Source organism: Squalius cephalus, assembly GCF_949319135.1.
Source record: "Squalius cephalus genome assembly, chromosome: 11".
NCBI lineage: Eukaryota > Metazoa > Chordata > Actinopteri > Cypriniformes > Leuciscidae > Squalius > Squalius cephalus.
In genome coordinates, this window is record NC_137132.1 from 34,955,259 (window position 1) to 34,971,960 (window position 16,702).

The window sequence follows — 16,702 nt, forward strand, 5'->3', positions numbered from 1 at the left end:
TAAACAGAGGTTTAGATGTTGATATTTGTTTAATTTGAAGTGTCACCATTGTGGTGATCAATGTTTGCTTTAGTTGGGCTCTTGGTCCCCTTTCTTTATACTTTAATTTTCCTTTGACTGCTGTAACAGTGTGTTTGTGTAACACAATTGTTGTGGCAGAGAAAGCCTAGAAAAAGTTTGAGTGTTATCAGCTCAATGTTGATGACGACATAATCATCACAAAATGGGCATCTAATATTGTTTAAAGTTTTGTATTTATATTTGGGATTAATAACCACCATCCTTGTGGAACTGCAATATTGGTGCCAAAAGCATTAAAATTATAACTTATTTGGTGGATAAAAATCATGTGCACATGTTTTGAGCAAGAGTATTATATAGTCACACACAGACATCAAGATTTTGGATATGAATCACAACAACGGTGACAATCAAAACAAAAAAGCTTGAGAATCAAGAATGAGTTTTGTACTATGAAAGCTACCCATCATGCATTGCAGGATGAAGCTTTTTTTTTTTTTTTTTTTTTGTCACCGTTGTTGTGATTCATATCCAAAATCTTGATGTCTGTGTGTGACTATTTGATACATTTGCTCAAAACATCATGTGCACATGATTTTTATCCACCTTCAAATAAGTGATAATTTTAATGCTTTTGGCACCAATATTGCAGTTCCACAAGGTTGGTGGTTATTAATCCCAAATATAAACACAAAACTTTAAACAATATTAGATGCCCATTTTGTGATGATTATGTCATCATCAACATTGAGCTGATAACACTCAAACTTTTTATAGACATCCTCTGCCACAACAATTGTGATACACAAACACACTGTTACAGCAGTCAAAGGAAAATTAAAGTATAAAGAAAGGGGACCAAGAGCCCAACTAAAGCAATCACTGATCACCACAATGGTGACACTTCAAATGAAATAAATATCAACATCTAAACCTCTGTTAATTCTCACTAAGATCATCTGACAGCAATAGTCAAAGTAATAATGTCTAAATGAGACAATAAATGATGTTGAAATATGTCCACAATGCCCACATATGAACTAGTGTTTAACCTTGTACGAAGGTTCGATGAACGTCTATATCGGACGTGCAGAACACGTCGAAAAAAGACGTCATATCAACTTTCATTCTAGACCCTCAGTGGACGTCTTTTCAACGTCCGATTTTTGTGACAAAGACGTTGAAAAGACGTCTTTCGGACATCATTTTGCTTAGTGGGGTATTTCTTCACTGAAAAGAACAGACAAGAAATGTTTCACCTGCCGTCAGTGTGGAAAGAGTTTCACACAAAAATATATCTTTAAGAATCACATGAGGATCCACACTGGAGAGAAACCGTTCACATGTGATCAGTGTGGTAAAATGTTTTTGAGGGCTTCAGACCTGAAGAAACACATGACAGTTCATTCTCAGGAGAAACCACATTCATGTTCTTTGTGTGGAAAGAGTTTTTCACATCTGCAGGTTTAAAATTTCATCAGAAAATACATACTGGTGAAAAAGCGTATGTGTGCTTTGAGTGTGGGAAGTCTTTTATTAGAGCTGCAGATTTGAAAAGACACGAGAGTATCCACACTGGAGAGAAACCTTACAAGTGTTCACACTGCGATAAGAGATTCAGTCAGTCAGGATCCCTGAAAAGACACGAGAGTATCCACACTGGAGAGAAACCTTACAAGTGTTCACACTGCAATAAGAGATTCAGACTGTCAGAGAACCTTACTTGACGGTAAGTCAGTGTTAAAACTGACACGATCGTGTTTGACCCGTTGTTTTAAATCAGTGTATGAAACAGCTGTCTGTTTATTGTTGATTTAACGAATACAATCATGTTTTTTATGATGTTTTAGACCCCCTCAAGGTCAAGAGCAGTGCGGGCGTTGGAGAAGTCGGTGACCGTGGGGAAGCTTCGGCTTGTGTGGGAGTCGAAGCCAGCCATCCCGATGGTCCTCAACTTCTCCCAGGCCGAGGCCCCACCTGAGGCCGTCACCAAGGTCAGATAAATCCTATCACATAGAGCCTCTTTCACCTAGCTATCATCATATAGAGACTGTGTCTGTTCCCCGAATTTGGAAATCCAAAAAACGTTTAAACCCATCTAAGGTTAAAAATTTAATTGATGTTCAACAAATAAAAAACAGCTATAATACAGATGAGCAAATGCTAAAGCTTGGGTTGCTGAATATTCGATCGCTTACTTCAAAAGCACTCGTTGTTAACGATATGATTTCAGATAATAACCTAGATGTGCTGTGTTTGACAGAAACCTGGCTAAAACCAAACGATTACATTACTTTAAATGAATCAACCCCGCAAGATTACTGTTATAAACATGAGCCTCGTCCGAAACGCAAAGGGGGTGGTGTTGCTGTAATTTATAGTAATAGTTTCAAAACCACTAAGAAATCAAGTTTTAAATATAATTCTTTTGAAGCATAGGTGCTTAATGTAAAAATATATAGTGTAAACGATAAATCACGTTTGAGATTTGTGCTGGCTACTGTATACAGGCCACCAGGGCACCATACAGACTTTATCAAAGAATTTGCAGACTTTCTATCAGAATTAATATTGACTGCAGATAAAGTACTAATTGTTGGTGATTTTAATATACACATCGATAATGAAAAAGATGCATTGGGATTGGCATTTAAAGACATTGTAAATTCAATTGGAGTTAGACAACACGTGTCAGGACCTACTCATCGTCCTAATCATACTCTAGATCTAATATTATCACATGGAATAGATGTTGATGCCGTTGAAATTCTGCAGCAGAGCGATGACATCTCAGATCATTACCTAGTCTCGTGTAATTTGCATTTAGCCAAGGCTGCAAAGCCGACTCCGTGTTTCAAATATGTGAGACCTATCACTTCTGCTACTAAAGATTGCTTTATTAATAATCTTCCTAATCAGTTTCATCATCTCAGCATCTCAGATAGCTTAGAAGAACTAGATATTACAACAGAAACGTTTAACTCTCTCTTTTCCAGCACTTTAGACACAGTTGCTCCGTTGCGCTTAAAGAAGATTAAAGAAAATAGTCCAACGCCGTGGTACAATGAGCACACTCGGGCCCTTAAGAGAGCAGCTAGAAAAATGGAGCGCAACTGGAAGAAAACAAAACTAGAGGTATTTCGCATTTCATGGAAAGAGAGCTCGATTGCATACAGAGAGGCTTTAAAAGCTGCTAGATCTGCTTATTTTTCAACCCTATTAGAAGAAAATAAACATAATCCTAGGTATTTATTTGAAATGGTGGCTAAACTAACGAAAAATAAAGCTTCAAGCCCAGAAGTTTCCAAGCAACACAGCAGTAATGACTTTATGAACTTCTTCAATTATAAGATTGATAATATCAGGGACAAAATTATAACTATGCAACCGTCTACTACTGTATCGCATCAGGCAGTGCATTGTAGTCTCCCTGAGGAAAAATTTGATTCATTCGTTGCTATAGGAGAGGAAGAATTTACTAAACTCATTAAATCATCTAAATCTACAACATGTATGTTAGACCCTATACCGACTAAGCTACTGAAAGAAATACTTCCAGAGGTCATAGATCCTCTTCTTAATATCATTAATTCGTCTTTGTCTCTAGGATACGTACCAAAAAACTTTAAGCTGGCTATGATTAAACCGCTTGTTAAAAAAACGCAACTTGATCCTACAGAATTAGTCAATTACAGGCCGATCTCGAATCTACCTTTTCTGTCAAAGATATTAGAAAAGGCAGTATCCTCACAACTGTGTTCCTTTCTTGAAAGAAATGATATCTGCGAGGATTTCCAGTCAGGATTTAGACCGTACCATAGTACCGAGACAGCTCTCGTTAGAGTCACAAATGATTTGCTCTTATCATCCGATCGTGGTTGTATCTCGCTATTAGTGTTACTCGATCTTAGTGCTGCGTTTGACACCATTGACCACAACGTTCTTTTAAATAGATTAGAACATTATGTTGGCATTACGGGAAATGCACTAGCATGGTTTAAATCATACTTATCTGACCGTTATCAGTTTGTAGCAGTAAATGATGAGATGTCTCATCGATCACAAGTTCAGTATGGCGTACCACAAGGCTCAGTACTAGGACCGCTGCTGTTCACTCTGTACATGCTACCCTTAGGAGATATCATTAGGAAACATGGCATTAGCTTTCACTGTTATGCCGATGATACTCAGCTGTATATTTCTTCAAAACCTAACGAAACTTATCAATTCACAAAATTAACGGAATGCATAGCGGATATAAAAAATTGGATGACTTGTAATTTCCTACTTCTAAATTCTGAAAAAACAGAGTTTCTAATTATTGGACAAAAAACTTCCTCACGTAATAACCTAGAATACTGTCTAACACTTGATGGCTGCTCTGTTAAGTCTTCGTCGTCGGTTAGGAACCTGGGTGTGCTCTTTGATACCAATCTTTCATTTGAAAGTCACGTGTCTAGTATCTGTAAAACTGCATTTTTCCATCTTAAAAATATATCTAAATTACGCCATATGCTCTCATTGACAAATGCGGAACAATTAGTTCATGCGTTCATGACCTCAAGGCTAGATTATTGTAATGCTCTACTGGGTGGTTGCCCTGCACGCTTAATAAACAAACTACAGCTGGTTCAAAACGTAGCAGCTCGAGTTCTTACCAGAACCAGGAAGTATGACCATATTAGCCCGGTTCTGTCAAAACTGCATTGGCTCCCTATTAAACATCGCATCAATTTAAAAATATTGCTGATCACTTACAAAGCACTAAATGGTTTAGCTCCGCAGTACTTGAGCGAGCTCTTAACGCATTATAGTCCGTCACGTCTATTGCGATCTCAAAATTCTGGCCAGTTGATAATACCTAGAATATCAAAATCGACTGCTGGCGGTAGATCCTTTTCCTATTTAGCACCAAAACTCTGGAACAGTCTTCCTACCATTGTCCGGGAAGCAGACACACTCTGTCAGTTCAAAGCCAGATTAAAGACACATCTCTTTGACCTAGCTTTCACATAATACATTATAGACTTCTATAATTTAATGTTAGGCTGCATAGATTAGGTCAGCCGGAACCGGGAACACTTCCCAAAAATCCTGATGTACTCGTTACATCATGAGAAGAATGGCATCCACGCTAATTTTAGTGTCTGTGTTTATCCCGAGGTTTTCCTGCAGCCTGCCGGATCCAGGCCGTATCCAGATCTGACGAAGGACCTTCGCCTGGACCGATGACAACGCAGTGCTGAAGTGCCAACTAGTCTCTCCCTATGGAGGATCCCTCTACCACTATACAGATAAGGCGTTGTCGGGAAAATCCGTTTCGCGTTCCTACCCCAAAGCAACAAAATAAAATAAAATTCTTTATCAAAATTTATAGGGAAAGACAAGTACTTTGTTTAGGCTTGGCTTGTAGGGAATTCCAAACCTGCATATATTCAAACGCACATAACTATAGAACCCAATTCTTAATGCGCATGTGAACGCCATCAGTGTTTCTCACAAGTTCGCGTTTAAAGTCTGTGTAGAGAGAATGGTGTCGTCTTAGCGGCCCCTAATTTAATAACAAATGATCATTGCGACGGAAGCAAATCAATCAAAACTAACTTTAGATGGAAATAACTTAACTCTGCTGTAAAGCCGAAACAATCTCTGTTACCTTAAATTATACGCTTATCTCTGTAAAGCTGCTTTGAAACAATCTACATTGTTAAAAGCGCTATATAAATGAAGATGACTTGACTTGACTTGACTTGACTGACCGGCTCAGGTGTGGGCCCTGCCACCTCACCAGTCGGGCCGGAGGCAGACCAATTGCAGGACATCATTGGTATGAATCCGTTTATCATCACAATCCTAATAGTAACTAAAATTAATTAATTATTAATTATTGACAGCTAAATGTATTGTTTTTTTTTTATCAGACGAGCTGTTTCCGTTGTTCGAGGAGCTGTCGGAAGTTGGGGCGGAGGCCACAGCGCTGTGGAGCCCAGACCTGGAGGCCCATATGAGTATGAATCCGTTTATCATCACAATCCTAATAGTGCTGCAGTTACTCTATAAGTGGTCCACTAAATTGATGGTTTGTTTTTCAGATGAGAGCTCTTCTCCCAGTTTCACCGACACGTGGGAGTGTTTGTTTTGATTGTGTTTGTGAAGACTTGTTTTGAGTCTTTTTTTTCTGTTTTTTTTTTTTAAATAAAGTTTTTAAAAATTTGAAGTTGGGTGTTTGTGTCCATTGTGTTCTTGTCTTTTTTGTTTTTTTAGTACACTCAACCGGACACGTTCCACTAACTTTCAAGTAATTTCAGTGCTTAATTTTGCATAAAAATGCAGTGTATTAGGACCTAACATAATGTCTAACCCTAACCACTTCGAAAAAGCCGATCGACTAGGGGGCGCCATATATATATATATATATATATATATATATATATATATATATATATATATATATATTTGTTACATTTATATAGCGCTTTTTCTGAGACCTCAAAGCGCTTTACATAGATGAGGGAATCTCCTCAACCACCACCAATGTGCAGCATCCACTTGGATGATGCGACGGCAGCCATATTGCGCCAGAACACCCACCACACACCAGCTTACTGGTGAAGAGGAGACAGTGATGAAGCCAATCAGTATATGGGGATGATTAGGAGGCCATGATGGACAGAGGCCAAGGGGCAAATTTGGCCAGGATGCCGGGGTTACACCCCTACTCTTATTTTTCCGTCTCGTTACGGCCCCATGGAGCGGGCTGAAAAGTTTGGTGGACCTGCGACCTCGTTCAGGGGTCGAAAGGCCGAAAAAGGGTGAAAAACACGTGTTTTGCATTTTACACTGAATAAGGTCCCGGAAGGTCACAGCAAAAATGTTGCCGTTTTACATTTAAAACTATTATATCTTAGTCTAAACCTAAAGTAATATTGACAAACTATATATCATTTGAAAGCTCACATTATCTAGTTTTGATATTTGGTGTCTGATTTTCAATAAATATGACAAATGAGCAGAAACGTATTAATTTGTATTCATTTAATTGTTTTTAGCTTCCAGGTCCTTTTTTTTTTTTTTAAGCACTGAAATTACTGGAAAATTAGTGGATCGTGTACAGTTGAGTGTGCTTAGTACACTAGAGGTGGTTTAATACACGTTTTCATTATTTAAAACGAATGAGGCCCCATTCAAAAATGTCATACACTGACAGGGGTCAAAAAAACGTAACGAGTGTCCGTAAGGAGACGGAAGGTCGTAGGACCCCGAAACTCGGCGAGTTCCGTCGTCTAGTGCCCTTGAGTCGGGCCCCAGAGTTTGAGGGACCTAGCCGCTTTCTAAGTGTTTCCTAACCCTCGTTCATGATGAGACCAGAGATTGTGGATGGTGACTGAAGAATGTGGATGGTAACTGATTTTTTTTTTGTTCAATCTTGTTGATTAAACCACCTCTACTGTACTAAGTACACTCAAATTAACACATCACACTAATTTTCAAGTCATTTCAGTGCTTAATTTGCATAAAAATGCAGTGTCCGCGAAACCACTATTTTGCGGCCACTAAATAGGCTAGGTTGGATCTGGGACATTGTTGCGTTTTTGCTCTCCCGTCATGTGTGATATTAATTCTCGTTAATTAAACCACCTCTACTGTACTAAGCACACTCAACTGAACACATTCACACTCATCTAACTTTCAAGTCTCGACGAGCAGAAACACAAGAACTACAACTGACTTCAGCCACAGTCTTAGATGAAATCAACTGAAGAGAAAAGAAGACATTAAATCTGTTAAGATCTCAGCAGAGGAGGATTAAACAACTCCACAAACAGCATTACCAGCCTCACTTATTACTGACCAGGCTGACTTGATTTCTGTCAGAAGTTTGTATTGAGAATTAACAGAGGTTTAACTCTAATGCAGTTTCAGTTTTAATCACTGTAAAGCCTACTGGTGTTTGAAGAATTTTTAAGAAATAATAGGTTGCTTTTTTAAAAGTGATCTATCTTCAAACTACATTATTTAGTAATCCAAATTTGACAATGTAATGTTATCAAAAACATCATTCTATGGTAAACCATCACACTATTAATGGAGTTGATATAATCCTCCTCGTGACTTGATCATTCAAGTGACTTTAATTGTGTCACACAACTTTCAGCATGCAAAACTCAACAGTAATATTCTAAAATGTGTAAAATAGTAATGAATAGGTGTCCAAACTTTTCACCTTTATAATAGGCAAACTAGCTCTAAGATCATAGACAACAAAACTGTCCTTACAATGTAGAGGATCAAATCAGACAGGTGAAAGTGCACAAAAATGGGTTAAGGACAAAGGTGATGTTAAATTGAAATTTAATCATTATAAAGAAATGCCTAAAAAGTTGTAATGTACTGGAAACAATAGTTGCATATAAAACTTGATGAGCTCCTGCCCAAAAAACAACTACTCCTTCTACTTCTAGAATTCTGTCATCTCCCAAAATAGTAAAGTTTTCAGCAGCAATACTGGTCTTCAAGGTCCACTAATGAAAATGCAAACTACACAGTAAATAAGGCACAAGAGCTTGACAAATCAGTTCTTCAGACCAGCATGTGTTCCCTTGTCTGTGTCTCAGCATTATATACACACTCTTAGAGATACGAGTAAGTCTGTTACGTCTATTGTAGTCGTTACCAGTGACATTATGAGAAAAGAACAGGGTTGAGCAATTCTGGCACCTACAGGATTCATTAAATCTGTGAGGGTCATCCAGTTTGAAATGGTTACATTCATATTCAGACATATTTAAAAAAAAGGTGGGACAAAAAATAAAGACACTGAAATGCTTTAGAGAACTATAAAAAAATAAGTGTGATCCACCTCCACAGTACAACTGCATGTTTGCACTGTTTATGACCTCTGAAGGTTTCCAAAATATTTCAGAAATTAACAAGAAAATCATCAATTATCAGTCAAAATCTCATACTCCATGAAGAACCGTTTTTCAGTGAGTTAAAGTTTCTTCATGCACAACTCATACCACGTATTTGATTATAAAGTTCCATGCATAACATGTTTGATTAGTATGTTAAAATCGTGATTCTACGCAGTCTTTTATATTTTTTAATACATTTTTTTTTTTTTTTTTTACACATTATTCACTTCAGAATGAGGGAATGTGTGTCAGTGTTTTCTTCTCTTAGACAAACATGTCAGAATGATAAAAGCAAACACATATAAACTCTTCCTTATAAAAATCAGGAATGTTGCGGGTCCTTTAACTCCAGACGTCCTGTGAATAGCGTCCTTTAGTCATCAGTTTCTTGACGTAATCTACAGCCTGAGTGCGGCTCATTCCTCCCAGCTCCTCTGCGATCTCGTAGAAGGCGTTCTGCACGTCCCGAGCCATGTTTCGGGCGTCTCTGCGGGAGGAAAATCAAGGGCAACATTAGAATAGATTCAGGGATGCCTCTGTCTCATGATGTCTCAGCATGTTTTTGATTTTTCGGACTAGTTCTGAAATGTACGCACCCACAGATGTAGATGTGGGCGTTGTCTGTGTGGATTAGTTTCCAAAGAGTCTCCTTGTTGTTCTTCAGGAGATGTTGTACATACACCTGGGTGTAAATACAAATAAAGTAAGTAATGCAGAGAATGGTTAAACAATTTATAAAAACAGCACAGCTCTTCCTTTTCCTATGATTCATTCATAGATGTATTAATGCCATGACTTTTACGGTTTTTTGATTAAATATAAGATGGGTTCAGAGAGGAAGTGTGGATTCTTTTTTCTATTTTGGCTCTCAATTACAAAAATAATGTTACCAAAGTTTTTTATTGAGACATATTTGATAGTGGGCCAAAATAACTGTCGAGGTGTGTGTGTGTGTGTTACCGTACCTTGTGTGCCTGGTCTCTGGAAAAAGCTACATTGAGTGCCGTCAGAACGCCAGACTTCTCAAACTCCTCGAGCTCCTCTTGGTACAGAAAGTCCTCGTTCTTGTGACGACAGCCAAAGTACAGCTCCGTCTCTCCAACTTCCTTACCTACAAATGGGAAATCAAGATATTGATTGCATGAGGGTTACAAAAGTAGGGATTTGCACATAACTTCCCACTGTGTTTGATACTAGTGTAGTGGGTAATGCAGATCCTAATAGTGTTGGGGTAACACATTACAAGTAGCGCCAGTTACACAATCTGATTACTTTTTTCAAGTAACTAGTAATGTAACATATTACTTTGAAATTTGTCAAATAAGTAACACATGTATTGACTGCCAGCTCTCCTGTCCCCATGTGGAGAGAAATCAGGAGTAAGTGCAGAGATGTGGTGTAAACATGATGATTATTGTAGATTTAGACTAAATGTGAACAGGCTCATGTGATCACTTGCACAAAAACAGATTCAGGATTCCTTAAAATGAATAAAAACACTGATATGCAAACTCAGAATATTATGCAAACCTGCAAATTAAATATGTTAAATAATCAAATGTTAAATTATACAAATATACTTTATGTATTATGATCTCACTTTATTAACCAATTTCTTTGCTGCTGTCAAATAGATAAACATGACATTACTTTCCAAAAAAAACAACAACTAAGTAACAAAACTAGTTACTTTTTTAGGAAGTAATGCAATATTGTAATGCACACCCCAACACTGGTAGCCTGACTACGTCAGACTTCGTACTTCCGCTCAATTTCAGTTCGCTTCTGTACTCAGTCTGAGATAGCGACCGTTTTCCTCCGGCCTGAAAACAGCCGGCCAATCAACGAACAGAGGGCGGGCTGAGAGCCGTGACGTACACGCTGATTGTACCGTGGATGCGTAGATTTACTTCACACAATCTGCAAAAGTCGTTCACAGCCATGTTCACTCCGGTATTTCGCTCGATGGTTTAGTTTTTGCATCATACATGTGTTTACAGTGGAAGTTAGATGCGGCTGAGCATGCGCATAACACACGCCATAACCAAACGTTATGTGATTGGCTTACGGGTAACCAATGATTTTAAACTTCAGACAAGCCCCCCCCCCCCCCCCCCCCCCCGCGAGAAAGAAAATGCTTTTCAATTATGCCCTTCCAGACTCTGTCTACGAAGCAAAGCGAAGTAGCAGAGTTTGGTATTACCAGGCTACAACACTGGCCCCAATGATACACAACTATAAAAAGTACAGTAACACTTTATTTTACAGTGTCCTTGTTACATATGTTACATGTACTTACCAAATTAATAACAGTAAATTATGCAATAACATAATTACATGCAACTAACCTTCAACCAAATCATAATCCCATCCTATTAATGTAGTTAATTAATATTACTCAGTACTTAAATATATAATTACACTGTAACAATGACACCTTAAAAAAAGTGTAACCAAAAGTACATAAAGATACTATGTCCCTACAAAACAAATGGTTATATGTGTGCTCTTAATATATGCACATAAATATATTTGTTAAACAAGTATGTATGAATCTGTCATGGCTGCCAATGCAATTCTATGACGGCTATTGTACATGAAACTGGTAAATGTGAAATATTACAATGATATACTGCATATGAAATATTCAACTGGTAACGCTAACGATTACAGCTCCATTGACTCCCTGTGCCAATGCATTGACGAAGTCAACAGTTGGATGTGTCAAAACTTTCTTCAGTTAAACAAAGACAAAACTGAAGTCATTGCGTTTGGAAACAAAGATGAAGTTCTCAAGGTGAATGCATACCTTCACTCTAGGGGTCAAACAACTAAAAATCAAGTAAGGAATCTCGGTGTGTCCCTAGAGTCAGACCTTAGTTTCAGTAGCCATGTCAAAGCAATAACTAAATCAGCATACTATCACCTGAAAAATATTGCAAGAATTAGATGCTTTGTTTCCAGACAAGACTTAGAGAAACTTGTGCATGCTTTCATCACCAGCAGGGTGGATTATTGTAATGGACTCCTCACTGGCCTTCCCAAAAAGACCATAAGACAGTTGCAGCTCATACAGAACGCTGCCGCCAGGATTCTGAGCAGAACCAGAAAACATGAACATATCACACCAGTCCTCAGGTCTTTACACTGGCTCCCAGTTACATTTAGGATTGATTTTAAAGTATTATTACTGGTATATAAATCATTCAATGGCCTAGGACCTCAATACATTGCAGATATGCTCACTGAATATACACCCAACAGATCACTCAGATCATTAGGATCACATCAGCTAGAGATACCAAGGGTTCACTCTAAGCATGGTGAGTCCGCTTTTAGCTATTATGCCAGCCGCAGCTGGAACCAGCTTCCAGAGGAGATCAGATGTGCTCCTACTGTAGTCACATTCAAATCCAGACTCAGAACACATCTGTTTAGCTGTGCATTTACTGAATGAGCACTGTGCCGCTGTTCGTCCGACTGTTTGTACTGTACTGCATTTTATTTTATTTTTCTAAACTGTTTTAATTATTCTTATTTCTTTTATTATTTTAATTTCTTCTATGTAAAGCACTTTGAATTGCCATTGTGTATGAAATGTGCTATATAAATAAACTTGCCTTGCCTTGCCTTGCCTTGCTTTTTTATATTATTATTGTTATTTTTGGGCTTCTCTCTTTCTATAAGAGTTAAAGAGCAGCGAGGACAAGTAAGAGTGAGATCAGGACGTGACCCAGGAACCTGTGAACTCTTCATATCACACTTAGACTGTACTGTACCTTTTTGTAGAAAAATGTATTGTGTTTTTATATCAACGTCTGGGACAAACTTAAAATTAGTCTTTTTTTTATTTTTTTATTTTAAGAACAAATGCAAAAACTTCACCAGAAAAACTAAATATTTCTGAGAGTGAAGTTACAAGATACAAGAGAAGTCCTGATGTGGAATTACTGTGAGAGTAATGCAATTATTAAAGGGATGGTTCGGAGTAAAATCAACCTAGGATCCTTTGCACCATGACCTCGAGCCAAACACCCCCCAGAAGCCTTTTTCCCTGGTTGAACATTATTAAAGTTAGAGATTATTTAGAGATATCAGCTGGATGGATTAGTGCAGGCGCTAATGGTATCTCGTAAATTACCCCACTAATAATGCCCAGAATAGTACCAAACTTCTACAGTAGTACAAATAGTTTCTGTACTCATAAAACAAGGCATTGGAAAGTTTGTAAGTACATCAGGAGTTTATTTAAATAACACTTGCCTGACGGCTCATGCTACCGCTAACCCGGACGTCGAGGTCACTTCCGTGATTTGGGAAAAGCACGTAAAAGTCCTGACAGAAAGCGATGCATAAGGATGTAGTGCAATGATGCCCAGTTCCAGGAATGCACTAATATTTTGTTGGTAGAACCAGTTTGCAACAATTATTAGTTAACACTAAGTTGTTAACACTTCGGAAAAAATAATAATTTGTTGTTACACTACATCCTTATGCGTCGCCTTCTGCCAGTATGAGTACAGAACCTATTTGTACTACTGTAGAAGTTTGGTGCCATTCTGGGCATTATTAGTGGGGTAATTTACAAGATACATCATAGGATCCATTAGCGCCTGCACTAAGCCATTAGGCTGATACCTCTAAATAAGCTCTAACTTTAATAATGTTCGACCAAGGGAAAAAAGGCTTCTGGGGGGTGTTTGGCTCGAGGTCATGGTGCAAAAAACCCTAGGTTGATTTTACTCTGAACCATCCCTTTAACCTGGAACAGTATTAGATCCATGCACTAGGTAAACTCGTACAACAGCTGCCGCCTGTGTCATTGATGTTAATCTAATAACAAAAGAAGACGAGAAAATAAATCACTTACTGCTCTTAAAGGAATAGTTCACCTAAAGATGAAAATTCTGTTATCATTTAGTCACCCTCAAGTCGTATCAACTGTCTGGTTACCGCCATTCTTCAAAACATCTTTTGTGTTCATACAGGTTTGAAACAACTTGAGGGCGAGTAAATGAAAATGTAAATGATGACAGAACTTTTAAGTGAACTATTCCTTTAACTCAGTGACTTTAGTAGCGAACTTTCGTGCAGTGTTTAAAACTCACCTGGGCTACTGTGTATGAAAGAAAAATATGGACAACAGAAACATATAGAAACAACATGTTTTATATCATGCATCTGATTTATGCACATAAAAGCAAATCAATTAGAACAAAAGTTAAATGCGATTACTTCAGTGGTTTTGACTTTTTGATTTTGAATACATTTAGGAGAATGTCTCCGCCTCTTCTGATTGTAATAAGCACATAACAGCAGAAGTCCATGACCTGCGCGATTCCTACCTTGTTCTTTGAGCCAGCCTCGCTCCTGAATAAAGCCAATGAAGGGTGCGATACCAGTACCAGGTCCGATCATTATGACTGGGTTTGTGGCCTTGAAGGGCAGGCGGAACTGGGATTTGCGGATGTACATGGGCACTGTAGCCTTGTGTCCGTTGTCGGTGGGCATCTTGTTCTTCAGCCAGTTAGTGGCCACTCCTTTATTGACACGGCCAGTCTTAGTCTCATACTCCACCACTACAGCACAGATGTGGATGCTGTTGGGGTGAACCTGTCACATGCAGGAAACATTTAAACACACACAACATACAAAGTCAGTTATTTCAGTGACCTTATTATGGTATTTTAAAGGTTTCTGATTTTGTTTATTTGTTTAAAAAACTCTGTATTTCTCTCTTAAAATACACTGCACATCACCTCATTTCTCAAAGAGTCTCAAACGGTTAATTTGAAGATTCAGTCTGTCTAAACCCCTCCTTTCAGAGGGTCTACTGTGCTCTGATTGGTCAGATGGCTCAGTCTGTTGTGATTGGTCTACTCTGCTCTGCTCTGATTGGTCAGATGGCTCAGTCTGTTGTGATTGGTCTACTCTGCTCTGCTCTGATTGGTCAGATGGCTCAGTCTGTTGTGATTGGTCTACTCTGCTCTGCTCTGATTGGTCAGATGGCTCAGTCTGTTGTGATTGGTCTACTCTGCTCAGCTCTATTGGTCAGATGGCTCAGTCTGTTGTGATTGGTCTACTCTGCTCTGCTTTGATTGGTCAGTCTGTTGTGATTGGTCTATTCTGCTCTGCTCTGATTGGTCAGATGGCTCAGTCTGTTGTGATTGGTCTACTCTGCTCTGCTCTGATTGGTCAGATGGCTCAGTCTGTTGTGATTGGTCTACTCTGCTCTGCTCTATTGGTCAGATGGCTCAGTCTGTTGTGATTGGTCTACTCTGCTCTGCTTTGATTGGTCAGTCTGTTGTGATTGGTCTATTCTGCTCTGCTCTGATTGGTCAGGTGGCTCAGTCTGTTGTGATTGGTCTACTCTGCTCTGCTTTGATTGGTCAGTCTGTTGTGATTGGTCTATTCCGCTCTGCTCTGATTGGTCAGATGGCTCAGTCTGTTGTGATTGGTCTACTCTGCTCTGCTCTGATTGGTCAGATGGCTCAGCCTGTTGTGATTGGTATAACGGATACAGCACGTGTCAAAAACAAAATGCCCATTACCATATCTGGCACTAAAAACAGCGTCTTCTCGACATGTCGACAACACAAACCAAACTCTTCCAGGCCTCAACTACACCTACAGTGTTTGAAGCTCAAAGCAGACATTGTTCATGGGCAGCCGATGGCTACAACACTGTAATGTATGTTTGAATCTGTCATGAAAATGTGTCTGTATTTTTTAATTACAGCCACCACTTTAATGGTTATTTCAACAACAAAATGAAGGAATTGGAGTAGAAACATAAAAAGTTGATATAAACACTGCCTTATGTGCAATTTAAATGTTTGCTGATCATTAAATAAGTTCCATCAATTAACTGATTATTAAATAAATAGTATTTTCGGTTTCGGCTAGTTTTCAGCTAAATGAAAACTTTAATTTCGGTTTTGCTATTCGGTGTTTTGGTTAAAAAATTTTGGTAAAATTTTTTTGTGCATCGCAACTTTAAAGGAGTATTTTTAAAATTTGTTGAGAGCAAGTTTAGTATATTTTTATTACACGTAATAAACAGTTCTGGTTCAGTTCAAACCTGTACCAGTCACCAAATGGTACAGCACAATGGTAATGAGAAGCTCTCTGATGAACACTCTTTAAAAATAGACCAGTTGGTGGCACACCACCATTAAAAAAAGTCAGAAGATTTAATAATTAATTATGGCAAGCGAAGGGGACGGGCAAATTTTGGTAAATACCCCAAAACATGCTGATTGATTGAACAGGTTAAATAGAAACGTAGAAAGAATCTGTATAAGATTCTTAAATCTTGAGAATCTTGAATGAGATGGTCAGATGATCAGCTGTCATCTCGGCTTTGTTGACTGAACCAATAAAGTGTAATCTCTTATCCTCTGGAACTTCTTGAGTTTGAGAGATTTCTTGCTAAGAGGAGAAGATTTCATTATTCCACGACACAAGCCACCAAAACCGCTCATTTTCTACTTCCTCCATATTGTGACTGACCGCCTCCACAACAACACATCATCAACACCTATGGCCCTGTTTACACCTGTTTTGGTCGATCGGATCACAAGTGGACGAGGGAGACACATTCCCGTTTAAACCTGGTGTTTTAATCCATCTCTTTTTCACCTTTCAACCACTTCTGTCCTGATTTCTTCAAGGGGAGGGTCTGTGGGCGGGTAAATGTATGGCTTTTTTCAAATCTTTCGATTAAATCGATGAAACACACTTATCCAATTTACATATGAACACAC

The 16,702-nt window shown here is 38.4% G+C and overlaps 1 protein-coding gene across 2 annotated transcripts in view; it reads right to left on the minus strand.

Annotated features, from left to right (window-relative positions):
- Positions 1 to 7,043: 7,043 nt before the first annotated feature.
- Positions 7,044 to 16,702, minus strand: part of porb (P450 (cytochrome) oxidoreductase b) — a 43,113-nt gene continuing 33,454 nt past the window's right edge. For both annotated transcript variants that reach the window (XM_079885601.1, XM_079885602.1), the window contains 4 exons: positions 14,282 to 14,549; positions 9,902 to 10,047; positions 9,533 to 9,618; positions 7,044 to 9,423 (listed from right to left, as the gene is read on the minus strand). In XM_079885601.1, coding sequence (XP_079741727.1) covers positions 9,279 to 9,423; positions 9,533 to 9,618; positions 9,902 to 10,047; positions 14,282 to 14,549 — 645 coding nt within the window. In that variant the 3' untranslated portion in view covers positions 7,044 to 9,278. The remainder of the gene's footprint in view (positions 9,424 to 9,532; positions 9,619 to 9,901; positions 10,048 to 14,281; positions 14,550 to 16,702) is intronic.